General features: G+C 38.8%; 1 protein-coding gene across 3 annotated transcripts in view; it reads right to left on the reverse strand.

The window, feature by feature from the left end:
- Positions 1–27,778, reverse strand: part of GPATCH2 (G-patch domain containing 2) — a 195,245-nt gene that overhangs the window by 43,488 nt on the left and 123,979 nt on the right. Inside the window, exons 7-8 of one of the 3 annotated variants that reach the window (XM_065938336.1) lie at positions 18,171–18,210; positions 9,199–9,269 (exon numbers count right to left, since the gene is read on the reverse strand). The exons of 1 other annotated variant lie outside the window; for it this stretch is intronic. In XM_065938336.1, the coding sequence (XP_065794408.1) occupies positions 9,199–9,269; positions 18,171–18,210 (111 nt within the window). The remainder of the gene's footprint in view (positions 1–9,198; positions 9,270–18,170; positions 18,211–27,778) is intronic. One more of the 3 variants, XM_065938339.1, reaches the window with a different exon arrangement.

A 27,778-nucleotide genomic window follows, 5' to 3' on the forward strand; every position in this document is an offset into this window, starting at 1 on the left:
CCAGGTTGGATACATGAGACAAGTGCTCGGGCCTGGTGCCCTGGGAAGACCCAGAGAGATTGGGTAGAGAGGGAGGTGGGAGGGGGGATCGGGATGGGGAATACATGTAAATCCATGGCTGATTCATGTCAATGTATGACAAAAACCACTACAATATTGTAAAGTGATTAGCCTCCAACTAATAAAAATAAATGAAAAAAAAAAAGAAATATTCGATGGGAATAATCAAAGAAATATAAATAAAAGAGGAATGTAAGACAGGAAAGATGTAACTTTAAGCACTGTAATGCAAAATATTGGGAGAACACATTTACTAAATACATGAGGATAATGTCATTATAAAAAAAGTTCACACCACTCAATATCTGACACACCTACATTATAATAAGGGCTCCCCACAGAGATTAAAAATGAAGAAAGAAACCAAAAGATGTCTAAGATCAGTATCACTAGAATCAATTAGATCAAATTATACCTCTGTCAATAATCAATTTGTTTAAATTATGTAGCTTCTCTGTGGCTCAGACGGTAAGGGATCTGTCTGCAGCATGGGAGACCTGGGTTCGATCCCTGAGGCAGGAAGATCCCCTGGAAAAGGGAATGGCTATCCACTCCAGTTTTCTTGCCTGGAGAATCCCATGGACAGAGGAGCCTGGCATGCTACAATCCAGGGAGTCACAAAGAGTTTTAAATTATATAAACCTTTTTCTCTTTTTACTTTTATTTTAACCTTTCCCGTTTTTTTTTTTTTTTGAACTTTCGTGAGTCAGTCAAAACTTTGAAGATAGGACCCATGAAGTATATCATAAAAGAATGGCAATGTTAATTATGTTTATAGTAAGTATATAAACAAATAAAATGCATTAACATTTCATGAGTAACTATGGATATGATGGAATGGCATGTGATGACAGGTACTGTTGATGGTGAATGAAGCTGGTGAGTGGACGTTTGCAAATGAGAAACAAGTAGGAAATTCAAAGGAACGTTGCCCTCTGGGGAGACGGAGGTATAGGAAACCTTGGAAAACAAAGTCCATCACTGATGAGAACTTCCTGAGATAATGGACTGAAACTATGAAAGTGGATTAGATGTTTAAAGGAGACTTTCAGGTTGTTCCCTCCTTGGTACTGTCAGACATAAAACAGTCTAAGGAGTTGGAAAAGAGACAATTCCCCAGCATCCATAATTGATTTTAAGAGCCTAGCTGAACATTAAAGTGGATCTGGCAACAAAAGGAGATATGCCATAAACTGCAAACCCAGAAAACTGCCAAACTGCATTATAGTTAGTGGCATTGGTAAAACCCTTCTATGGAGCTCTTGACCATTCCCCTGGGAGCTGAGGGTGCGATGTCTTACATTTCAGAGGTTAAAGCCACAACCACACAGCCCTTTGTACACTCAGAGCTACAGTGAGGAATGCCCACCTCAAGTGCGTACTGCAGTCCTGCATGTCAAAATCTCAGCTTTGAGTCATTAACAGCGGACCACTTGTGCATTTATCTTTTCTTATGTGCCTGGTACGTTTTGGGAGTAAATGGTCCTAAAATTTATTGATTCAATGCATTACAGTTCTCTTCTCTAACCTTTATATGATTCCATAAGTTGAAAAAGAGAAGTGCAGTCACTCAACCAAAAGGGGTAAGAAAAGTCAAGACAATAATAAAAGTACCAAGGAAAAAATGGCATCAAGGGAGGAACAGAAAAATTCACACAGATAAAGAAGACAAAAATTTTTCATTTTGCAATTAATAAATGTGTAACAAAATTTAAACTTGAGTCTTTCCTTATATTTATTTCACCTTTACGGGTTGCCTCATACCTAATACCTCTGATAACTTCAGAAAGACAGGTTCTACCAGACAAGAGTGAGAGGACGTGGAGAAGGCATGTTCAAAGAAGCAAGGTGAGCTCTTGGAAAGGCAATGTATTAGAGAATTTTTTTAAATCCAGAAAAGATTTTGAGACATACCATTAATAAAACTGCCCAGGAATCTTTGAAGGCAACAGTATAGAAAAGTTTAAAAAAATGGAGGGTCATTTAAGGGTGCTCCAACAGCCAAATAAAAGGAGAAGAGAGAAAATGGCAACCACTGGAAATTGAAGGCATGGGAGCAACATCTTCACAATTCAGAGGCAAAACGGTTTCCAAAGCAGAATTCAATCCCTGGTGAAATCAATTAATGTGAGACTAGAATAAAGACATTTTCAGAGACGCAGAATCTCACAAATGTAACCACACCTGTTCTCTTTCTCAGAAAGCTCAGGAAAAAAAATGGCACGGGATCCAGGGAAAAGGAAATTCCACATAGGAGCGAGATGAGGAAATCCCTAGGGTAATAAGTCAAGAGGGACCCTAGGACTTCAGATGTACAGCTGGTCCAGACAGCGAATATTTCATAATGAATCTGAAAAATGGGCGGCTCCAAAAAAAGGGTGCCATCAAGAAAGAGAATTGAGGGGAGTTACACTTGGTGTAGGGGTGGTTGATAAACTGTGGTTGGCACAAACTTAGAAAACAAAGCAAATGAAAAACAAGATAATTATGTAACGACAGAAAAGCTTTACATCTATAAATAGTATCTACATATATAATCATATCAATGCAAACAATGAATATTAATTTGGTCTAAATATTATGATATAACCATTAGGGAAAAAGAAGGAAAGAAATGCAAATATGGTGTGTGTGTGTGCAGGGCAGAGCAGGAAGTCAACAGGTAATACTAAACGAAAACCTGCAAAAAATAGTAATATAAGTATGTAATTAATTTAGGTCAATACTGGAAGAAAGAGCTAACAGTTAAAAGTAGGTTCTTTTGGAGTAAGAAGTTAGAGAATGGGGAAAAGCAGAGCTGGGGCCTACTGTACTCTGTTATATCTTATAGAATGACTTAATGTTCTAAATTATGCATAAGAAAAACATGATAAAATAAAATTTAACAAGTGCTTAGGAAGCATACAGATGGAAATAGACTTATAATAACAGTTAACCTTAAGAACTCATATTTTAAATGTTTTATGGGCATAAATTCATAGATTCCTTATAACAATGTAATTAGATAAACACAACTAATGAGTTTATTTCACAGATAGATAAACTGAAGGACAGAGAGGTTGAGTATTATCTCAGGGTCAACCAGCTGGTGAGTGGTGAAGCCAGGATCAGAAGTCGGAACTGCAGAGGCTGCAGAGAGACAAGGCTTCGGTCTACTGCTGTAGAATCAATTTTAAATTCATTCGGCAGATATTTTGTGCAGCAATATTTATTGTTGACGTGACGGGCATTGCTTCTGGTACTGGGGATACACCAGTGAGTAAAGCAAAGATTTTGCCCTCAAGAAGCTTAAAGCTAACAGTGACAGTGAGGGGTAGCAGAGGCGAGAAGGAAGGCACAGAAAGCAGAGCTGGTGGAGAGGCGCCTTTCTTACACTGAGCACAGACTTAGAGGAAGTGGGGAGTAAGCCACATGGAAGGGTGTTCTAGGTGGGGGGAAGAGAAGTGCAAGGGCCCTGAGACTCAGTGGGGTTGGGATGTTGGAGAACAGGAAAGAAGGCACTGTACCTCGAGGAGGTGAGTAACATAGTTGAAGTGGGAGGAGATGAGGTCAAGGAGGAGGCAAAGAAGGGTAGGGTCAGATCATATTTGCCCTTATTGGCCAAGGCTAAGACTGGCTTTTACTTGGAATGGAACAGAAAGCCAATTAAGATTTTACTAAGTATGCTGCTGCTGCTAAGTTGCCTCAGTCGTGTCCGACTCTGTGCGACCCCCATAGACGGCAGCCCACCAGGCTCCTCTGTCCCGGGGATTCTCTAGGCAAGAATACTGGAGTGGGTTGCCATTTCCTTCTCCAATGCATGCATGCATGCTAAGTCGCTTCAGTCGTGTCCGACTCTGTGTGACCCCCTAGATGGCAGCCTACCAGGCTCTGCTGTCCACAGGATTCTCCAGGGAAGAATACTGGAGTGGGGTGCCATTTCCTTCTCCATTTACTAAGTATATATATCTGTTATATCTTTATGAGGTGTAGTTCGCATAAGCAAAACACACCGATTTTTTCTTTTTGGTCGTGCTGTGAGGCCTGCAGGATCTTAGTTCCCTGGCCAGGGACTGAAGCTCTGACACCTGCAGTTGAAGCTCAGAGCACTAACCTCTGGTCCACTAGGGAAGTCCTGCGCTACTTTTAAAGTCTGTAATTTCCCAAGTTTTAACTATGTATATACATGTGAAACCTTCACCATAATCAAGATTATGCAGATACCCATCACCCCAACAGTTTCTTAATACCCCTTTGTAATCCTTTCCTCCAGTACCTCCCTGCCCCTCATCTAACGCCTGTGTAACAACGGATCCACTTTTAGTCGCTATAAATTAGTTTGCTCTATGGTATGAGGTATAGACTGGAGTTCATCAATTTTTTCTTTTGCAAATGGATACTCAGTTTTTCCAGTAACATTTGTTGAAACTAGCCACCCACCCCCCCCCCCCCCCGCCAACTAAAGTAACTTCATATTTTGTCAAGAACCAACTGTATGTAATATACATGGGCATATTTCTTTGATCTATTTTTCTGTCTTTGCACCACTACCACATTTTCTTGATTCCTACAGCTTTGTAATTAAATCCTGACATCAGGTATTGTTAAAGTTTGGCTATTTAAGTCCTCTGCATTTTCATACAAATTTTAGCATATGCTTGTCAATTTCTACAAAATAGCCTCATGGGATTTTTGTTTGGGCTATAGTGAATCTGTAGATAAATTTTTGGAGAACTGACATCTTAAGAATATTGAGTCTTTTGACTCATGAACAAGGTATATCTCTCCAGTTACAGAGACCTTTTAACATTTCTCTCAGCAATATTCTCATACACCAAAAAAAAAAGGTAAAATGCTTATGGATAAATCTGATAAAATATGTGTAACACCTATACAATGAAAACTCTAAAATACTGCTGAGGAAAAAACTGAAATAGACTTAAATATTTGGTTCTTAATTATGTGTTGTATTTCTTGCTTTATATTGTTATTTTCTTCCTTTATCTCCTTTAGTTAATATTGATAACGCTAATCAAAAATTTTTTGACTCGTCCTAACATTTCTGATTTCTGTTGGAGTCTGTAGTCCAATATATTGTTGTTGTTGTTGTTATTACTTTCGAAAGGCTGTTTTCTCCTCAATGTCTTATTAACTGATTCTGTGAGGCAATGCTATAGGCAAAGGCCAGTCTTCTGTGTCAGTCCAAAGCAGTTCAGAAATTGGAGGTGAATGAACCTGACTTAAGAGTACAGAGGTCCAAGCACCAGAAAACCACAATCACCACAGTCTTCTCCACAAAATAATTCCTCTGTCAGAAAAACATTCCCCTTCCTCATTCTCAGAGAAAATGAGAACTGTAATCCTCTAGCCCTGCGGTTTACAGGGGGCCGAGTGAAGACACGATAATTTGTCATCTGGTCCCATCAAGCTTTCCCAGCTCCTCACAAATGCAGCACTGTGAGCTGCCCTGACTTTAACCCTGAAAACGCTTGGACCAGAGACCTGAGTCTTTCTGTAAGGGGCGGGTGGCATATATCCCTTGGCCATGGCCCATGATATGAAAGAACTCCAAAGGTTCTGCTCACATCGCCTTCTTCCCTCACTCAGGCTGAACTGCCTCTTGCCTCAGGTCAGAGCACACACGCACATTTTGTGTATCCTCATCTCAAAAACGCCAGTTCAAAGTAGCATCCCCCTTCTGGCTTCCCAGGTGGCACTAGTGGCGAAGAACCTGCCTGCCAGTGCAGCAGACCTAGGAGACGTGGGTTCGATCCCCGGGTCGGGAAGATCCCCTGAGGAGGAAATGGCAACCCACTCCAATATTCTTGCCTGGAGAATTCCAAGGACAGAGGAGCCTGGGCGGGCTACAGTCCATGGGGTCGCAAAGAGACATGACTGAAGCGATTTAGCATGCATCCACGGTTACCTTAATACTGGAAATTTCTTGTAGATTTCTGCTTATTTTCTCTTTCTAAATACCTGCTGGGTTGATCTTAGAAGACAAAAGCAGGCATCTTATAGTTTAGAATCAGTAATCTTATAATTCAGAATCTTGAACTTGCAACAGGAACTGGGACCAAATTTCTAATATAAAACTTTCAAGTAGTCAAGTTTCCTCTATCTACCATCTTAAGGCACCCACAAGTTAAGGTATGATATCATAATGATAATTATGATTTTTTTGAAATGAGTTATTTTAAAATGTATTTTTAATTTTAAACTTTAAAGAAATTATCTTTTTCTTAATGATTTTCCTTAATCATATTCAAGTTAAAGAATATGTTCTTTATGATATATATTCATTAAAATTTGTTGGTAGTAGCTTTGGTCTGAAAAGTGGTAAATTTTGGAAAATATCACATGTGTCTTTGAGAAGAATGTATGTGGGTGAAAGGGCTTATATAACAACATTAAGTTTGTTAATCATTTGTTATGCAAATTTTATGATGGCTTAAGCTATCAGTAATATGAATGCTCTACTGAAGTGGGAGTGCCAAGATGGTGGGTTAGTGAGTTTCTCCACTCATTGATATTAATATTTGCTTTATATATTTTTGCAGCTACTTTAATATACAAAATAATAAAATCATTAATCTTTTTGGTAAGTTGAACTTTTTATCATTAAATAATGATTTTCTTAAGCTTGTTAAGTCTTTCATTGTCAAGTCAGTTGGTTTGTTATGAGAGCTCTCTTTTACAGTATATCTGATACATGCTTTTTTAGTTTTCCGACTTTCTTTTGGCATTATTTCAGGTGTGTCTCTTATAAAATACATATAGTTGCACTTTAAAAGAAAAACCAAATCTGCTTAGCTTTGCTTTTAACAAACAAATTTAATCCATAAATATTTACCATAGTGACTAATACGTGGATCAGTTTTCAATTTTTGTTTTCCTCTGTGTCCCATTTTCTCTATGCTTTTTTTCCTTCTTGACTTTGTAAATGGATTTTTTTGGGGGGAGTAATATTTTATTCCATTCAACCCCACCCCTGCTTACCAGCTTGGAATTTACATAATCTATTTTTTAAATTTTAGTGGTTATTTATGATATTTTGCCATGAATACTTAATATAATCTTAACTGACCAATGAAGTAAACATTCCCAAACAATTCAAAGACTTTAAGTTGGACTTTATCATCATCAGCATTGTCAATCTAATATGCTGTTATTTTCCATTATCTTAGATTGTGTTTTGAAAAGCCTTATGAATTACACATTATAATTATCAATTTATATAAATAATAGTTATTTAAATTTACTGAAATCTTTAACCGTTTATTGGCTTAGTATTCATTTTTTCATCTTAGACTTTCTGGAGAGAACATTCTCTTGAAATACATCTTTTAAAAAGTTTTCTAGCAAGTGTCAGGAGGAAACTTTCTTAGTGTTTGAAAATCCTAAACTGTTTTTACTTCATCTTCATATATGAAAGATTTTTTTTTTCTAGGTACATAGTTCTAGGCTGGCAATGTATTTTCACCCAGTACCCTGAAGACTTGTCCACTATTCCTGGTATCATTGTTGATACCCAGAAATCTGATGATGTACATTCCTTTGTAGTAATTCATCTCTTATCTCTGGATTCTTTTAAGATCTCTTTGTTTTTGGAGTACTACAGTATGCTACTAGGTGTGGATTTCTTTTTGTTTGTTCTAGCTGGTATTCATTGTGATTTCTGTATAGATTTATAACTTTTAGCTGTTATGGGAATTCTCAGCCAACATCTCTTCAACATCATGTTTTTTTTTCAGCCTTTCTATACTCTCCATCAAAACCTCTGATATATTTATATCTTAGACCTTTTCTGTGTCTCTTAACCACTCTTTCATTTTTCCATCACCTTATTCAATATTTTTACGCTACATTCTAGCCTACTTCTTCAGCTGTATCTCCATTTCACAATCACACTTCTCATTTCTAATAATTATATGCTTTTGATTCAATTCTGCTTGAACAATTCTAATAGTGATCTGTTGCTTGCTTATTTTATTTCTATAAACATGTCATCCATAGTTATTTATAATCTGTCTAAAATTTCTTTAATCCATACTTCATAATTTTAGGATCTGACCTTCTTAGGGGTGACTATATTAGTTTTATGTTGACTATCACTGACCTGACAGTCAACTTATTATGTGTGACAGTTTTTGACTGTCTAAATAGGATTTATGTTAGCTTCTGCAGATACCTAGTGCGTTCTCAGTCAGGGTTAGTTTGTACAACATGATACTTGGAAGTTACACAGCTTGCTTGAGAGTGTTAAAAACAGAGGCAAGCACCCTAACAATGAGACAGAGGGAGGGCTGCCAAGGTCAGTTATCTTGTTAAAAGTTGGGTTAGTGTAAATCTTAGGGCAGTCGTTCTGATCAATATTCTGATAGCTATTTTCACCAAAGGAAAAATGTAGTCTTTAGAAACACCACATGCAAAATTTGCAAATGCGCTGTCTAAAACAATAAACTGGGGGCACTTCTTTCTAACATGAAAAAAAAGTATAGCATTGACTAAGCAATGTAACTCTAAGCACTTTTAAAAAAGAGTGTATTTTCTATATACTTATTTATATATTATTAGAATAAATATACATGTTGCTCTTTCACAAAACCATTTAAGTTTTGGGGAAAAGATTAATTCTATTTTTTATAATTAAAAATAATTATTCCTAACCCTTATCTAAAACTCATGGATTATGAACAGAGATTTTCTCTAAAAATGCATTCTTTATTATTTTTCATCACCTTTAAAAAACTACAAATAAGATGATATACTTCTATTCATTACTAGTAATCCTGAAGTAGATTCTGATAAAGGAAACAAAAAATAATGCTGACACTTTAGAGCCAAAGGCACCCTAGCTATAACTCATCATATTCATACTGGATTCCCCGCTAGCTCAGCGGGTAAAGAATCTGTCTGTAATGCAGGAGATCAGGGTTTGATCCCTGGGTGGGGAAGATCCCCTGGAGAAGGAAATGGCAAGCCACTCCAATATTCTCGCCTGGAGAATCCCATGGACGGAGGAGCCTGGCGGGCTACAGTTCATGAGGCTGCAAGAGTAGGACACTACTTACTGAATAAACCTCTATTCATACTGGTATGGAAAAAGAAATTACACGAGTCAGTGCTCAGGAGAAAAGGTGATTTTAAATCGCTTACCTGCTGGCTGTTTTCACAGAGCAGTTTTTCTTGTGTCCTCTTTCAGCTCGGTTATCTCTCAGGAGCTGATGCTATCCAAAGTGTTTAGAACAAAGTTGTAGAAACAAAAATATTTTCATTATATTATTTCGTAAGTAGAAAAGTATGCTTCTCATTCAAAGGGACTGTATTTATTCACTTGCATTACTTTTTTCTTTTATTTACCGGCTTTTCTTAAAATGAAGACAACTAATTTTGCTAGAGATGCCACGGACACACTTCTGAAAATGTCCCTAAGAGACGGCAATGCTTCCTTGACAGCTGAATCACGTAATAGACAGCCTAGAGCTGGAGGTCTAGAACTTGGTTCTACTTCTGGCTCTCTGGGTGGTCCTGGTTCAAGTCATGTAGCCTCTCTTCTCCAATGCTTCTACCACTGCATTCAGCTGTGAGTTTTTTGGGGTTTTGTCACCTCCGATGACATAAAATATCTAATCTTACTTCTCTGTATTTAGGGGCCCAACATGGTAAAGAAACACTTAAAAACATTCCTTTTCAAAGAAATTACTGGCTTGGAAATATATAATTAGAAAAAATATATATCTGACTGCCTCCTCAAAATGCCTCACCACCCAACTCCCCTTCACACTTGCTTCACTCTAACTAATTGGAAAGAAAAAAAAGCAAGTAGTCAATATTTTTTGCTATGTGTACACTCAAACTGTAGCTTATCTCGGTTTATGCAGAAATGTGATTATATGCAAGACTGGGCTAATGAGAAGTTGTACAGCATATTAGAAATTAACCCTAATAAAAACAGAAATCTTAGCGCAGTAATAGTGCAGGAGAGATCTGGGTTCGAATCCCAGGTGTACCAGTAACAAGTCGCTAGGTTTTAAAAACAGGTCTGCCAAATTTATGAGCTGTGTAATATCTCTAAGTCCCAGTTTCCACCTGGAAAATGGAGATAACAATACTATCCACCTGTAAGGCTGCTGTGAGTGTCAAATAAGATAAACCATGTAAAACAGTTAGCACTAAGACCAGAACATAAAAAGTGCCGAGTAAATGGTTCAAATGCTACAATTATAATTAATGAACCTGACTGTCAGTGGCTATTGTCTGACCAGTATCATAACATTTGATGATATAACTGCTTTGAACTACCTAATGACAACATTTAGAGTCAATTGCTAGCCACCTCTGGCCATCTTTGAGAAGGAAGAGAACTTAATTAGATCACAAAGAATGTTGTTAGATCATTATTTCAGGAATGTGTCAACTCAGTAAGTCTACCTTAAATTTCTCCTAAATATCTGTTTCTTCCCATCCCCACGAACCACATTCCAGTCTGAACCGTCATTTTCCCTCACCTATAGTGGGCTCTCCAGTGGCCTCCCTGCCTCCAGCCTCGCTCCCATCTAAGTCCACTCTACACTGAAGCCAGTCATTCTAAAACTAGATGTTATTGCATTATTCGCCTTAGATAACCGCCCCCCCCCCCAATCTTACACAAGGTTCTCATGGCCCGACATAATTTGATTGTTATTTCTAAACTGCAATTTATTATGCTTCTTCCTACCCCAACCTAACCTCCTTACTTCTAAATAATATATCCCAGCCATTCTGAACTTCTTAGTTTGGAATGTGTACCATATTCTTGCTCACCTTTGGCCCTTTGCTTCAGTCATTCAATCTGCCTGCGTCTCCAAAGTCCAGCACAGTGTCTGGGACATTTTTAGTGTTTAATAAATATTTGTTGAATGAATGAATGAATGAATGAGATAAAGAAACAGGCAATGGAATCTAGTATCTGATATGTAGCTGAAACAGTATCTCATTATTACTACTTATAGAAAATAGCAACAGTTTATCTTAAGTCCATTAATCTGAAAGTGTTTCAATGTAGAAACACTTCGTACCATGAAAACTAAATTGCTTCTGAAAATAAAAAAAAAATTAATTACTTTGGCATTTCTAATTCTAGTGCCTTTGTAAAAAACCATATTCAAACCAACATTTGTGACACAGATAGCTAGAGGTGACATGATAAAATCTCTACCACTGACTTCAATTAATAGTAGTAGTTAGCTAAGGTTTCTAATTTTTTAGATAAAAGATAGATATGGGAACACTATTCCTGGTATTTGTGTTAAAACAGTTTAAACAAAGAACACAAAAGGTCCCAAACATACTTTTCTGAAATGAAGGAATTCAACAATTTAATTAAAAAATAAATGCAACTACAATGATCAAAATAAATGTTAGGTTATGTATGGAACTCTGAGGTCAGAGATCCTTCTATTAGAGTCACACGAGAATTTCTTCCTCAAATGTATAGTTTTGATGGGCTTTGTAGGGACAAATATTGGAATTATTTAATATAATTCACCTATATTAAAAAGTCATCACATAAAATGAAGCTCAGAGAAAAAAATACAGGCTCAGATCTCTGGGTCATGAATTCAGCAAGTTAATATGGGAACCTAGATCTTGTAAGGGGGCAAAGATGAAAAAATTAATCCAGAGTGTTATTTGAATAGAAAACATGTATTTGTATTTGAAAGATTCCCAACATGTGTCTGCTCTGTCCCAAAGAACAAACAAACAAACAAAAAAAAAGGTGGCAGAGGGCGGGGGTGGGAGTTGGGGGAATCAGATCAGGAATTGATGATAAGACACAAGAGGCCCGGAGCTCTGCTCTGACAAGCAAGAGGAGCTCCTCAGGTTTGGGGAGAGTCTTCATTCCTCTTATTGCTAACGTTTCCTGTCTTCCTTGGACTCCTATCAGTGTCACAAGTGAGGTCAGTGTTCAGGGTTCTGACTCAACAATGTCAACTCCAGTTAATAACAAACTTCTGAATATGGTGCGAAGTGCTTCTTACCTCCAGCTCTCAGATTGCTGGACTTAGGCCAAGCGGAGAGACAAGTCCCTTATTAGTGACCTGCAGATGTATATTAAAAAATGACTCACGTAAGAATGACAGACATTCATAAACACAAAACCTAGGACAATGTGAGGTCTTACAAAAGGTACACCGTTTTAAAAACTGCTGAACGAAAACAAGGAAGAGAAATGTTTCATGTATATCATGGGTGCTCCTGTGGCAGAAAGGGAGTTGAGGATTTCTGTGGCTATTTGTGATTATTTTAAAAAGATTATTAAAAGCTTCACATTCCTAACACAAGAGGAAGAAGGAAGCAAAGAGCAGAATTCCTGCTCCACAGCAATAATCTCTTTGCCACCTAATATTCAGAAGGGATTCAAGCTCAAGACTGTTTGTTAGCAGCCACTTTTCAGGGACCTTCTCAAATGTCTACAAAAGAATTTCAAGTCTCTCCACACTTGGCCTTTCACAGGGTCCTCACCTTAAGAGGACTAAAAATCTCTAAACAATACCTATGACTCCTTAACATACTAGTAAACTCATTCAAAATGTCATACTATTAGATATTCAAGGAGGAAAGCCCTCACCATTAAAACACACATGCACACACACAAATGAGGCTACTTGTAGCTGCTTCTGTTTCCTTACTTCCACTTCTAAACCAACTTTCACATGTCGCTTCTGTGGTCTCCATGATACCTTCTCAGTGGTTTCCTTCAACATTTATCAACATACTATGATTACTGCTTTCCTACCCCAGACTTTAACCACCTTAGAGGAAAAGTTATGTTTTTTTTTTTTTTAAAAACAAATATCTCTTTTTGTAAAAATAAAGAGTACTTGATAGGTAGTGACTGATGGAGAATAGTGATTTACTAAATGCGTAAAAAAGAAATATTAAGTGAGCATGGTGTAAATGAAATGGGACTTTGCATTAGAGAACAAAAAGGAATCATAAGATGTGGGAAAGTAGTGAGGGGTAGGATTTCAAAAGTGAGGTTAATATTATCATTTCTTTATCTTGGTAAGTTGATGTGGGGAAAAAAAGGGGTGATCATGCATGCTGATAGTCATTCATTCAACAATATATTGAAGGATTTCATTTCTTCATGGTCTTGCATTTTATCACTTGGACCTAAGATTTAGCCAGTAGTTCACTGGGATTCCCTGGTGGCTTAGATGGTAAAGAATCTGCTGCAATGCAGGAGACTTGGGTTTGAACCCTTGGTTGAAAACATTCTCTAGAGAAGGAAATGGCAACCCACTGCAGTATTCTTGCCTGGAAAATCCACATGGACAGAGTCTGGTGGGCTACAGTCCATGGGGTCGCAAAGAGTTGGACACGACTGAGCGACTAACACTTTCACTGCGCTAGTTATAAGTTGAAATAAGACATTTAAATCCCTCAAAACAGGAGTAGTTTGTATGTGCTTTTATACAGACACATACATGTGCAAACTGTTTCTCATTATTCACCGATTCTGTATTCACAAATTCACCCATCTGCTAAAATGTACTTGTAATGCCCAAATCAGCACTTCCGGTGCTTTGGGGTCATTGGCAGACACGCAGAGAGCGGGAGAAATCTGAGTTCCCGTTACTGCACGTTCTCAGCTGAGGTCGGACAAGACGCCATCCATCTTCTCACTTCCGCTCTCATACTGTAAACAGGAGTCTTTTGCCTGGTCCGTTCAGTGCTACATTATTTATTTATTTGTTTGTTGTGCATTTCTGTCTTCTTGTTTTTATCTTCATTGTTTAAAATAGCCTCCTAGTGCAGGGCTAACCTGCAGTATAGGCTTCCCCAGTGTAAGAGAATTGTGATGGACCTCATAGAGAAAATATGTTCATTAGACAAGCTGCCTTCAGGCATAAGTTACAGTGCTGTTGGCCATGAGTTTAATGCTAACAAATCAATAACATGTATTAAATATGGTGTCTTTAAACAGAAATACACATCGAACAAGGATATGTATTGATCTGTTGGTGAAAATGTGGCCAGAGGTTCTCAGGAACCTAACCCTGTATTTTTCCTGGAAGCAGTTTTTTCAGTATTTGCTACTTTAGAGTTCTTACCCACCTCATAAACTATAGCTACTACAATAAAACAAGAATCAACTGTGTTCCTTAATTAATAACCTATCTAGATAGGATTAAAATCTGAAATGGTATATCAGAGCTTAAGCCAAAGGCTAATCCAAAAATCTGTTTCAAATATTTAAAAATTTTTAAAATGATGCATCAACTTTCTTGTCTATATCATAGTAGCTATTTGTTAATTTTTAAATACAGAAAAAACTTTTAACTGCAGTTAGATTATAATCTAAAGCTCAGATTTATAATATCACTTTAGTATTTCTCAAATTCTAGACCAAAGCCATCCCAAGAATCAGAAATAGAAAGCAAAGTGGTTGTCTGAGGAAGCCTTACAAATAGTTAATAAAAAAAGAGAAGTGGAAGCAAAGGAGAAAGGGAAAGATAGATCCAAATGGATGCAGGGTTCCAGAGAATACCAAGGAGAGTTAAGAAAGCCTTCTTAAGTGAACAATGCAAAGAAAGAGGGGAAAACGACAGTTTGGGAAAGACTAGAGATCTCTTCAAGAAAAGAGGAGATTTCAAGGGAACATTTCATGCAAAGATGAGCACAATAAACGAAAGAAATGGCAAAGACCTAACAGAAACAGTAGAAATTAAGGAGTGGCAAGAATATGCAGAACTACACAAAAAAGGTCCTGAATAACCATGATGGTGTGGTCACTCACCTAGATCCAGACATCCTGGAGTGTGAAGTCAAGTGGGCCTTGGAAAGCATTACTATGAACAAAGCTACTGGAGGTGATAGAATTCCAGTCAAGTTACTTAAAAATCCTAAAAGATGATGCTGTGAGAGTGCTGCACTCAATATGCCAGCAAATTTGGAAAACTCAGCAGTGGCCACAAGACTGGAAAAGGTCCGTTTTCATTCCAATCCCAAAGAATGTTCAAACTACCACACAACTGTGCTCATTTCACATGTTAGCAAGGTAATGTTCAAAATCCTTCAAACTAGGCTTCAATAGTACATGAACCAAGAACTTGCAGATGTACAAACTGGATTTAGAAAACGCAGAGGAAATCAGAGACCAAATTGCCAACATCCACTGGATCATAGAAAAAGCAAAAGAATTCTAGAAAAACATCTATTTCATTGACTACACTAAAGCCTTGGATTGTGTGGATCACAATAAACTATGGAAAATTCTTCAAGAGATGGGAATACCAGACCACCTTATCTGCCTCCTGAGAAATGTGTATGGAGGTCAAGAAGCAACAATTAGAACTGGACATGGAACAATGGATGTTCCAAATCGGGAAAGAAGTATGGCAGGGCTGTATATTGTCAACCTGCTTATTTAATCTATAAGCCGAATACATCATGCAAAATATCAGGCTAGATGAAGCACAAGCTGGAATCAAGATTGCTGGGAGAAATAGCAATATCCTCAGATATGCCGATGACACCACCCTTATGGAAGAAAGTGAAGAAGAACTAAAGAGCCTCTTGATGAAAGTGAAAGAGGAGAGTAGAAAAGTTGGCTTAAAACTCAACATCTGAAAAACTAAGATCATGGCATCTGGTTCCATCACTTCATGGCAAATAGATGGGGAAGCAGTGGCAACAGTGACAGACTTTATTTTCTTGGGCTCCAAAATCACTGCATGAGAAAGGAGCACATTAATACTGTATATTGTCACCCTGCTTGTTTAACTTATATGCAGAGTATACCATGTGAAATGTTGGGCTGGATAAATCACAAGCCAGAATCAAGATTGCCAGGGGATATACCAACAACCTAAGATACGAAGATGATGCTACTCTAACGGCAGAAGGCAAAGAGGAACTAAAGAGCCTCTTAATGAAGGTAAAAGAGGAGAGTGACAAAGCTGGCTTAAAACCCAACATTCAAAAAACAAAGATCATGGCATCTGGTCCCATCACTTCATGGCAAATAGATGGGGAAAAAGTGGATAGTGACAGATTTTATTTTCTTGGGCTCCAAAATCACTGCAGATGGTGACTGCAACCATGAAATGCTCTTTGAAAAAAAGCCATGATAAGCCTACATGAAACAGTGTACTAAAAAGCAGAGATATCACGTCATTGACAAAAGTCTATATAGTCAGAGTTATGGGTTTTCCCCTAGTCACATATGGACGTAAGAGTTGGACCATAAAGAAGGCTGAATGCCGAAGAACTGATTCTTTGTTTCATTTTCAATCGTGGTGCTGGAGAAGACTCTTGAGAGTCCCTTGGACAGCAAGAAGATCAAACCAGTCAATCCTAAAAGAAATCAACCTGAATACTAATTGGAAGTACTGGTCCTGAAGCTCCAGCATTTTGGCCACTTGATGCAAGGAGCTGACTCACTGGAAAAGACCCTGATGCTGGGAAAGATTGATGGCATGAGTATAAGTGGGCAACAGAGGATGAAACGGTTGTATGGCATCACTGACTCAATGGACATGAGTTTGAGTAAACTCCTGGAGATAGTGAAGGACAGGGAAACTTGTCATGCTGCAGTCCATGGGATTGCAAAGAGTGGACATGACTTAGTGACTAGAGGACAACAGAGAATATAAAATTATTCATTTAAAAAATCTTACTTGGGGATAAACTATATCCTGATGTAACTTACTACTGGAAGCAGAATCTTATATAAACAAAGAAGGTATGAACCATTTGGGAATGCTGAATAATTGAGATAATTATATAATAATTACATTCTGAATAGACATACCCCAGAAGCAGCTTAGTCAAGTTAACTTGCAAAACTTTAGAAGCATATACTGGTTGTTGTTATTTAGTCACTAAGTCGCGTCTAACTCTTTGGAACCTGATGGACTATAGCCCACCAGGCCCCTGTGTCCACAGGATTTCCCAGGCAAGAATATTGGAGTGGGTGCCAGTTTCTTCTCCAGGGGATCTTTCTAGCCTAGGAATCGAACCTTCATCTCCTGCATTGGCAGGCAGATTCCTTATCACTGAGTCACCAGGAAAGTCCAGAAATAGTAGTATATATTCTATTATTAATGTGAGAAATATATTTAAAAGTGCACATCACTCTCAAGGAAAAGAGCCAAGTTTATAAAAAAATCATTAAATCTGCACTGACATATTTTTCTTTGATTAGGTACATGTGTATTAAGAAATACATTATAGTTTATAACGAAGTACATGGCACTTTCCTTTTATACAAAAAAAGAAATATGGCATGTGCAACCAACTCTAAAACCTGTTGACCAACTTAAGAAATAAGACATCACCAATACATATAGTAATGCTACCAGTTACCATTACCAAGGGCAATCTCATCTTCTACCTATCTACATATCCCTCAGAAGAATTGATCCCTGAGAACTTGAGGCTTTTCTATGCATATATTATTGACTCATTAAAAAAATAACATATAATCCACACTGAAAAAAGAAAAAAGGCTTAGCAAGAATGCAAACCTATCAATATTTTAAGCCCTAAATTACCTTACCACACTGCAGAGAGAGAACTAGCACATTCAACAGACAAAGAAAACAGACAACTTATTTTATATGTAAAGTTAATCAAGATGAATGTTAAGTTCTTGCTAAGTCATCTAATCATTGTGCTGCCATGAAACTAGCAAGAAATTAAAAAAAGAAAAATCTCACCTAGAATACAATATAAAGTGTAAGAAACTCTTATCACCTTCTAAACTTCAAAAATAAAAATATTCTCTTGTTGGCTAATCTAGTTTAATAATAAAACAATTGTTTAAGGCATATGTACTATTTTTGCGCCTTTGTGAAAAGCATATGGAAATGAGGAAGTCCTATAAACTCTAAAGTGAACTCTAGATCCTTTCCACGGAGGTGACCTGTGTGCTGACGAAGGGAGAGGTGAGGTAAACAACTCTGATGCTTCCTGATGATCATTCACTTGGTCAGTGTATTAGCACCAGCACAATGAACTCCTTTATAAATAAGCTAGGATGTTATCCTTTCTCATAAAGTTGCTCTACCATCTTGAAGGGCAATAGTTAAATATTCGAGAGACTGAGCAGCCTCCTTTTGGGTTAGAATGTTCCTTACCTGGCCATGCTCTGTCCTAGCCCCAGGGCTAAACCAATGGCTGCAGAGGAAAGAGAGAAGCAGTTAGCAGGAAACTCACGAAAAGCACGCGCTCTCGTGTGATCAGTCTGCACGTGCTGTAGGAAACATATTTGTCACCTAGCAACAGAGCCTTACAGACGCTGCATCTGAACGGATAGTTCACGTAATTCTAGGTTTACACCAATTTTGATAGAAACGTAAAAGTGCTCATAACCCAGTAATTTTCAATTAAATAAGCAAACTCGGAATTACATTTCCATTTAATTATGTTAACATAAACTGCTGGGACTGTATTCATTTTATGAATCAATTCTGGTGAGAAAACCTACAAATGCTACCGTTTACCACAACTTAATTATAGCATCATCACAACAAACGATGACCTTCTGATTGTTGGAGTTTTAAAAAAACAGTAAAAATACAAGGACATTATACTCTCTGCCTTTGCCTCCAGGAACAATCACACAAAGCCCTTGATGTGAATTCTAAAGCATCAGTCGAAGGTGCCTTGAACCCATTCCTTCCATAGTTATAACACCTGGATTCTGGTTCACAGCAAATCCAACAACACTGAAAATACGCAAGTCATGGCTCAGCTGAAGCGTTCTGGTCTAACACTATGCCTCGCCCTGCCTCACTTATCCCCTATTGTTCTAGAGGCAACTTGGACTTTTAATGCGTCTGATGATACCTGAAAAGGTATTCCTGTTGAAAAACAGGAGTTATCGTTAAGTTGTGTGCTCAGTTCTCTGACCAGTATTCTGCTTATGAAAGTGAAAGTCACTCAGTTGTGTCCAACTCTCTGCAACCCCATGGACTATACAGTCCGTGGAATTCTCCAGGCCAGCATACTGGAGTGGGTAGCCTTTCCCTTCTCCAGGGGATCTTCCCAACCCAGGTCTCCCGCACTGCAGGCGGATTCTTCACCAGCTGAGCCACAGGGGAAGCCTGGTATTCTGCTTAGAAACTAACTAACTAAAAACATCAAGGAAATTGAGAGAGATAATGTGGGAAATAAACCAGTGTGCACTTGTATATGCTAAATCACTTGACTTAGCATCTCTGTGACCCTATGGACCGCAGCCCGCCAGGTTCCCCTGTCCATGGGATTCTCCAGGAAAAGTATACTGCAGTGGGCTGCCGTGCCCTCCTACAGGGGATCTTACCTACCCAGGGATCGAACCCGCATCTCTCAAGTCTCCTGCATTGGCAGGAGGGTTCTTAACCACTAGTGCCACCTGGGAAGCTGAAATAAACCAGTAAAATCCCACAAACATAGGGAACGGTATTAACATTATTATTGTGTGTGTGTGTGTATGTGTTAGTTGCTTACTCGTGTCTGACTTTTTGAGACCCCATGGACTGTAACCCACCAGGCTTCTCTGTTCATGGGATCCTCCAGGCAAGAAAACTGGAGTGGGTTGCCATCCCTTCTCCAGGGGATCTTCCTGACCCAGGGATTGATCCTGGGTCTCCTGCATTGGAGGCAGATTCTTCACCATCTGAGCCACCATGGAAGTCTCCAACGTTATTATTAATGCTATCTATTTTTTCATGAATCATCGTATTGAACACATGAGTGTGCCACGCACTCTTTACAGACACATGACATGTATGTGTTATTTTCTATCCTCAGAAAAACCTTACGAGGTTTTGCTCGTGTTCCAGGTACAGGAACGACTGAGGTGGAGATGTTAGTTTATTTGCCCAAGGTGAGGGGCTTACACTGAATGAGCACATTTCCTGGTTCCCTCCAACACGGCTATGTGTTCTCTGGCCTCTGTGGTATTAAAACCTGGGAATAAACAGCCTCGACATTAGTAGGATGTGGCCATGCTCTTAACCTGGACATTTCTCAGGCTCAGAGACACTGATGCTCTTTGGCAGGTCAGATTCCACTTTTGTTGTGGGAATCGACACTTATTGGTATTTGTAAATGACATGTGTATTAATCAGCAACTAGAAACTAATCATTTAGTTCAGTTCCCCGAAAACTTGCCTGATAAATTTCCCCTCTGCTTGGACTGTGCCTCTTCCTTTAAAGAAAAATGTTTTAAAAAATCAAATGCATACATGCAGTTAAATGAAACAAATCAAAAAAATTTGAAAAATAGCAGTCTTTGTTTCATCTATCCTGACCCCCTAAACTCTGTTTAGAGAAACCACTGTCAACTCTTTCTGCATTTTCTTTTGGTATTTAATGATGTGTTTCTACAGAATATGGTTATACTGGCATTTTGTGATTAATTTTAGACATTAATAAGTGACTTTCTGTTTACTGTAAATTTAGCTCTTTCATAGCTCCCAACCCTCTATTTCAAGTTATAAACACCATGTTTGATTAGTCAATAGTGAGTACAGATATTATGACTACATGAACACTTTCAGCAGCTGAATTTTTCTTTTTGCCTCTTCCACAGTTGAGAGTTAACCTGTTTTTCTTCCTTTGCTAGTTTTTCTATGTACTGGTGATCTTTCCCAAAAAAGTTTCCAGGAAGTGCTGTAGAAAGAATCTGAATTATAGTGTTATGCTGCTGCTGCTGCTGCTAAGTCGCTTCAGTCGTGTCTGACTCTTTGCGATCCCATAGACGGCAGCCCACCAGGCTCCCCCATCCCTGGGATTCTCCAGGCAAGAACACTGGAGTGGGTTGCCATTTCCTTCTCCAATGCATGAAAGTGAAAAGTGAAAGGGAAGTCGCTCAGTCGTGCCTGACTCGTAGCGACCCCATGGACTCCAGCCCACCAGGCCCCTCCATCCATGGGAGTTTCCAGGCAAGAGTACTGGAGTTGGGTGCCATTGCCTTCTCTGGAATTATAGTGTTATAAGTGGGTGTAAAAGAAATGGGATGTGAAGAAGTGAAGTGGGCATAGGATAATTCACTCTATCTAGAAGTTAGGCTTTCAAAATATGAGAGAGATCAGAAAGAAATGGAAAGAAGAGGTTTAAAAATGTAGTATATAAAATAAGCTATTGGAAAAAAAAGACAACCAAACTTTTTCCAATCAAAAAACACAGATGCTGGAATCAGCCCTGGACAGAGGAAAGCTCTTTTCCTCTAATACTAAGAAAAAGGAGAGCTGAAGAAGGTATATTTGGATTGTTGCTGTTGTTCAGTAGCTAACTCATATCTGACTCTTTGCAACTCCATGGACTGCAGCACGTCAGGCTTCCTTGTCCTTCACTATCTCTTGGAGCTTGCTCACACTCATGACCACTGAGTCAGTGATGCTATCTAACCATCTCATCCTCTGTTGCCCTCTTCTCCTTCTGCCTTCAGTCTTTCCCAGCATTAGGGTCTCTTCCAATGAGTCGACTTTTCTTCACTGGAAGGACTGATGCTGAAGCTGAAGCTCCAACACTCTGGCCACCTGATTTGGATAAGTTCATCCACATTTGTGGACTAATAGCCTTACTTTGGAAAGCTGAAGACAAAGTCAGGTTCTTGGGGTGGGGGAGAGGATGTGGGCAGTTTATTACAGGGACTTGGTGACAAGACATAGGATAACATTTTTGGGACAACAGAAACAGAAAATGTTGTTATGGAAGGTCATACGAAAGCACTGCTGAAAGATCTACTGTTCAAGATTATTAATATAAATCTGTGTAGCAACAAATCAGATAATTTTGTGATTTTATTCAGCAGTGCTCAGTAGAGGAGCTATGGAGGTGGGTAGATGGACTGATTCATCCAAGGTTAGGAGTTTATGGAGCAGGGTGGCAGGCAGAATTCTAAGAGGACTTCCAGCGATCCATACCCTTGTACAACTTGCTCTCTTTGAGTGTAGAAAGGACCCGTGCATATCATGGGATAGTCAGTGCTATAATTAGGGTGTGTTTTATGGCACAACTGCCTTTAAGGAAGGGAGCTCATTCTTGGTGGGCTTAAGCTTAGCGGGTGATTCTTTGAAGGGACTGAACTCTTCCTGGTGAAAGATCCAAAATATGAGAGTTTCAATGTGAAGAAGATTCTCCATAGTTGGCTTTGTAGTCTAAGGACCATGTTCTTAGGACCTGAAAGGAGCCTCTAGGAACTGAGAGAGATCACTGGCTGACGTGTCGTCAGCAAGAAAACCAGGACTTCAGTAGTACAGCCGCAGGGAACTGCATTCTGCCAACAACCTTCAAGAACTTGGAAGTGGATTCCTTTTACAAAAGCCTCTAAATGACAACACAGCTGATGCATGCTGTGACTTCAGCCTTTTCAGACACCGAGCAGGGCCCCCAGCTGAGCTCTGCCATTTTCAGATGTGTGATTTGCAAATACTTTCTCCCAGTGCGCGACTTATATTTTCATCTTATTAATAGGGTGTTTTACAGAACAAAAGTTTTAATTTTGATGAAAAGCTCTTCTTCCTTCATTGAACTGATTTCATACTTTTTAAAGAATCAGTTGAGCGTGCTGCTATTAGAGTGGGTCTATTGCTGGGCTCTCTATTCTCTTACGCTGATTTATTTGTGTACTGTTCTGTCAACACACAGAGTCTTGATTACAGTAGTCAAGAGAACTGTGAGCCAGTAAAGAGGTATTCTTTGAGTCATCAAGTTGGTGGTAATTTGTTATGCAGCATAGAAAACGAATACACAGTGAGGACACTGGAGGTGATACAATAAAGGACAGAGAATAAATACGAAAGAATAGGGAGCCCCAAGGAGGATGATGCAGAAAATGGAGGGTTTTCGGAATGCAATCTTTATTAAAGTATTAATACAGTGAGCATAAGAAAAGAGAAGAGCTGGAAGAACAGTAGGCTGTGATAAGAAAATATTATAACAAATGTCAGATATGTATTGGGAACCATGCTAATGGTCACACGAAGATTATCTCATTCAAATCTCACAACCTTATGGAAGAGTTATATGGCTATTCAAGGTCACAGAGCTGGCTGGAGTCAAGACTGGGATTAAGTCTGTCTAATTCTACACCCTGTATTCTTCTTTTTCTTAATTAATTACTTTATTATATTGGAGGATACTTACTTACAATATTGTGGTGGTTTCTGCTGTACATCGACATGAATCAGCCATGGGTGTACATGCGTCCCCTCATCCTGAAACCCCTCCCACCTCCCTCCCCATCCCTTCCCTCTGGGTTTTCCCAGAGCGCCAGCTTTAAGGGCCCTGCTTCATGCATCAAACTTGCACTGGTCACCTATTTAACATGTGGCAATATACATGCTCAATGCTATTCTCTCAGATCATCCCACCCTCGCCTTCTCCCAGAGTCCAAAAGTCTGTTCTTTACATCTGTGTCTCTTTTGCTGCCTTGTATATAGGGTTATCATTACCATCTTTCTAAATTTCACATATATGCGTTAATAGACTGTCATGGTGTTTCTCTGACTGGTTCCAGTTTTATCCACCTCATTAGAACTGACTTAAATGTGTACTTTTTAATAGCTGAGCAATATTCCATTGTGTATATGGACCACAGCTTCCTTATCCATTCATCTGCCGATGGACATCTTGGTTGCTTGCATGTCCTAGCTATTGTAAACAGTGCTGCAATGAACCTTGGGGTACACATGTCTCTTTCAATCCTGGTTTCCTTGCACACCCTATATTTATTCTTAACCACCATTCTCCTTCATTGCCTTCAGTTGTTATAATTGGGGGGGAGGGGGAGTCTTTCTCTTTTGTTCTGTTTCCTTTTTTTCTCTTTATTAATGTCCTCATGAAACATAAAAGTTACTTAATTTTTTAGTGAAAACATGAGCAAAACAGGAAATATAGAGGAAATAATGTCCTTGAAAGTCAAATAATCAAATTTATATAAAGACAGCAGAGGAATGAAGGGCAAGAAAGAGGAAGATGTTACAGAGGAACTTATTTCACTGGAGCCGAGATTCCCAAGCAGACTTAGGAGGGGGTTAACAGTGAAAGGCACACCTGAGAGGAAGGGGCACAAAAGAGTGAAACTGACCGACTGCCAGGGAGGGTCTGTCTGTTCTCAAGATTCCGAGGGGCTAACTGGTTTCTGGGCTCACCTCTCCCTCTGGGACATGGATGCCTTTGGGAGATGTCTAAGAACTAAGCCTGCTACACGTGATTTCCTTTAATCCTCACCTACCATGCTGAGAGACGGGGGGCCTGGCGTGCTGCAGTCCACAGGGTCACAAAACTCACAAAGACTTGGACACAACTAAGAGACTGAACAACCGCTGCCCTGGTGATAATGGGAACAGCCATCACCTACGGAGCCCTCTCTACAGCCCTCTTTTCAGTACAGCAATGTGGTCGGTAACTGTGGAGTAGAAGGGGGTTTTATTTTTTTGTTTTTCTTTTAAGTAAGAACTAGATAATAAAGCTTCAGGGAACAAGGTTTTTTGAACTAAAATCTCTGTAGATGTAGTGTTCCACACTCATTCTTTCTCACTTAATCCCTTGCCCCCACCTACGGCGTTGAACTACAAGTAGCGGCATTGTATAGGATTCTGTGACAAGTCAAATAATATTACATTTATGCAAAAGGACAAAACCAAACTCAAATTTTGTCTTCTCCTAAAAATGTACTTTTCAGAAGGGAAGAGCTACAGCAGTTTGTGATACGAATTTTTATTTTTAGAGTTTCTATTTTTTATAGAGTTTCTATTTTTTGACTCAGCAGCATAATTTTATGCTTAGTGTGCTGTGTACACATCATGGTCTAAATCTGTGGTCTCTAATATGGGTACTGGGGCTCCCTAGGTGGCTCAGTGGTAAAGAATCTGCTTGTCAGTGCAGGAGACTTGGGTTCGATCCCTGGGTCAAGAAGACTCCCCTGGAGGAGGAAATGGCAAACCACTCCAGTATCCTTGCCTGGGAAATCCCATGGACAGAGGAGCCTGGTGGGCTACCGTTTGTGCTGTTGCAAAAGAGCTGGACATGATTTAGTGGCCAAACAACAATAATATGGATATTATAGCCAGATATGGCTATTTAAATTAATGTGAAAAATTAGGTTCCTCATTTCAAGTGCTCTAGACACACATGTTTACTGGCTCCCATAATCAGTAGTGCAGATACAGAATGTTTCCATTACTGCAAAAAGTTCTATAGGATAGCACTAGTATAAATAGGTTATCATTGAAAATTTGAACTAGCTTTGGAAGTGTATATAATCTTCTACACTGAACATCTTCCCTGTGAACCATCACTATTTTACTGGAGAGACTCTTAAGTATGAATAAGTGTATAACAAATGTGGGGGTGTTTAGGAATGGGGAAGAAGAAATGTCAAACTCCTAACTCAATATCCTATAATAGGGTTTCATGGGTCAAGACATGGAAATAAAAATTAAGGTGAGAAGAGAGAGTATTAAGAAGAAGCCACAGGGCTAGGTAAGAACTACATTTTTGTAGCAACTATAATTGAGGATGCCAAAAGACCAAGGCACATGTGTCAATGTAGAAGATGCTGACATGGAGTTCCACAGGCCCTTCACACATGACCCAGGATGACACATGAAATTTGGTGCTTTTGGTTCTATTTCTGCCTGTGATTCTCAAAGTGTTGTCTTCAAAGTGTATTCTACACAGCCCTGGGCAGCAGAGAGAAGTCTGGTCTTGGTTTGGAGAGATGAGGTCCCCAGAATACTGAACTAGTGGTCTTTCCATTCCTCACTGCCATGAACTTGCAAGGGCCAAAAAAAAAAAAAAAAAAGCCAGTTTCACTTAAGAATGTTCTTGACATTAGTCCTTTGTCTGTTGCTTCGTTTGCTATTATTTTCTCCCAATCTGAGGGCTGTCTTTTCACCTTGCTTATAGTTTCCTTTGTTGTGCAAAAGCTTTTAAGTTTCATTAGGTCCCATTTGTTTATTTTTGCTTTAATTTCCAATATTCTTGGAGGTGGGTCATAGAGGATCCTGCTGTGATTTATGTTGGAGAGGGTTTAGCCTATGTTCTCCTCTAGGAGTTTTATAGTTTCTGGTCATACATTTAGATCTTTAATCCATTTTGAGCTTATTTTTGTGTATGGGGTTAGAAAGTGTTCTAGTTTCATTCTTTTACAAGTGGTTGACCAGTTTTCCCAGAACCACTTGTTAAAGAGGTTGTCTTTTTTCCATTGTATATCCTTACCTCCTTTGTCAAAGATAAGGTGTCCATAGTTTCGTGGATTTATCTCTGGGCTTTCTATTCTGCTCCATTGATCTATATTTCTGTCTTTGTGCCAGTACCACACTGTCTTGATGACTGTGGCTCTGTAGTAGGGTCTGAAGTCAGGCAGGTTGATTCCTCCAGTTCCATTCTTCTTTCTCAAGATTACTTTGGCTATTCGAGGTTTTTTGTATTTCCATACAAATTGAGAAATTATTTGTTCTAGTTCTGTGAAAAATACCACTGGTAACTTATTAGGGATTGCATTGAATCTATAGATTGCTTTGGGTAGAATAGCCATTTTGACAATATTGATTCTTTCAATCCATGAACATGGCATATTTCTCCATCTGCTTGTGTCCTCTTTGACTTCTTTCATCAGTGTTTTATAGTTTTCTATGTATAGGTCTTTTGTTTCTTTAAAAGGTAGATATACTCCTAAGTATTTTATTCTTTTTGTTGCAATGGTGAATGGTATTGTTTCCTTAATTTCTCTTTCTGTTTTCTCATTGTTAGTGTATAGGAATGCAAGGGATTTCTGTGTGTTAATTTTATATCCTGCAACTTTACTATATTCGTTGATTAGCTCTAGTAATTTTCTGGTAGAGTCTTTAGGGTTTTCTATGTAGAGGATCATGTCATCTGCAAACAGCGAGAGTTTCACTTCTTCTTTTCCTATCTGGATTCCTTTTACTTTTTTTTCTGCTCTCATTGCTGTGGCCAAAACTTCCAAAACTCAAAAATATACAAGCAACTCCTGCAGCTCAATTCCAGAAAAATAAATGACCCAATCAAAAAATGGGCCAAAGAACTAAACAGACATTTCTCCAAAGAAGACGTACAGATGGCTAACAAACACATGAAAAGATACTCAACATCGCTCATCATCAGAGAAATGCAAATCAAAACCACAATGAGGTACCATTACACGCCAGTCAGGATGGCTGCTATCCAAAAGTCTACAAGCAATAAATGCTGGAGAGGGTGTGGAGAAAAGGGAACCCTCTTACACTGTTGGTGGGAATGCAAACTAGTACAGCTGCTATGGAGAACAGTGTGGAGATTTCTTAAAAAACTGGAAATAGAACTGCCATATGACCCAGCAATACCACTTCTGGGCATACACACCGAGGAAACCAGATCTGAAAGAGACACGTGCACCCCAATGTTCATCGCAGCACTGTTTATAATAGCCAGGACATGGAAGCAACCTAGATGCCCATCAGCAGACGAATGGATAAGGAAGCTGTGGTACATATACACCATGGAATATTACTCAGCCATTAAAAAGAATTTATTTGAATCAGTTCTAATGAGATGGATGAAACTGGAGCCTATTATACAGAGTGAAGCAAGCCAGAAAGATAAAGAACATTACAGCATACTAACACATATATATGGAATTTAGAAAGATGGTAATGATAACCCTATATGCAAAACAGAAAAAGAGACACAGAAGTACAGAACAGACTTTTGGACTCTGTGGGAGAAGGCGAGGGTGGGATGTTTCAAG

Source organism: Muntiacus reevesi, chromosome 5, assembly GCF_963930625.1.
Source record: "Muntiacus reevesi chromosome 5, mMunRee1.1, whole genome shotgun sequence".
NCBI lineage: Eukaryota > Metazoa > Chordata > Mammalia > Artiodactyla > Cervidae > Muntiacus > Muntiacus reevesi.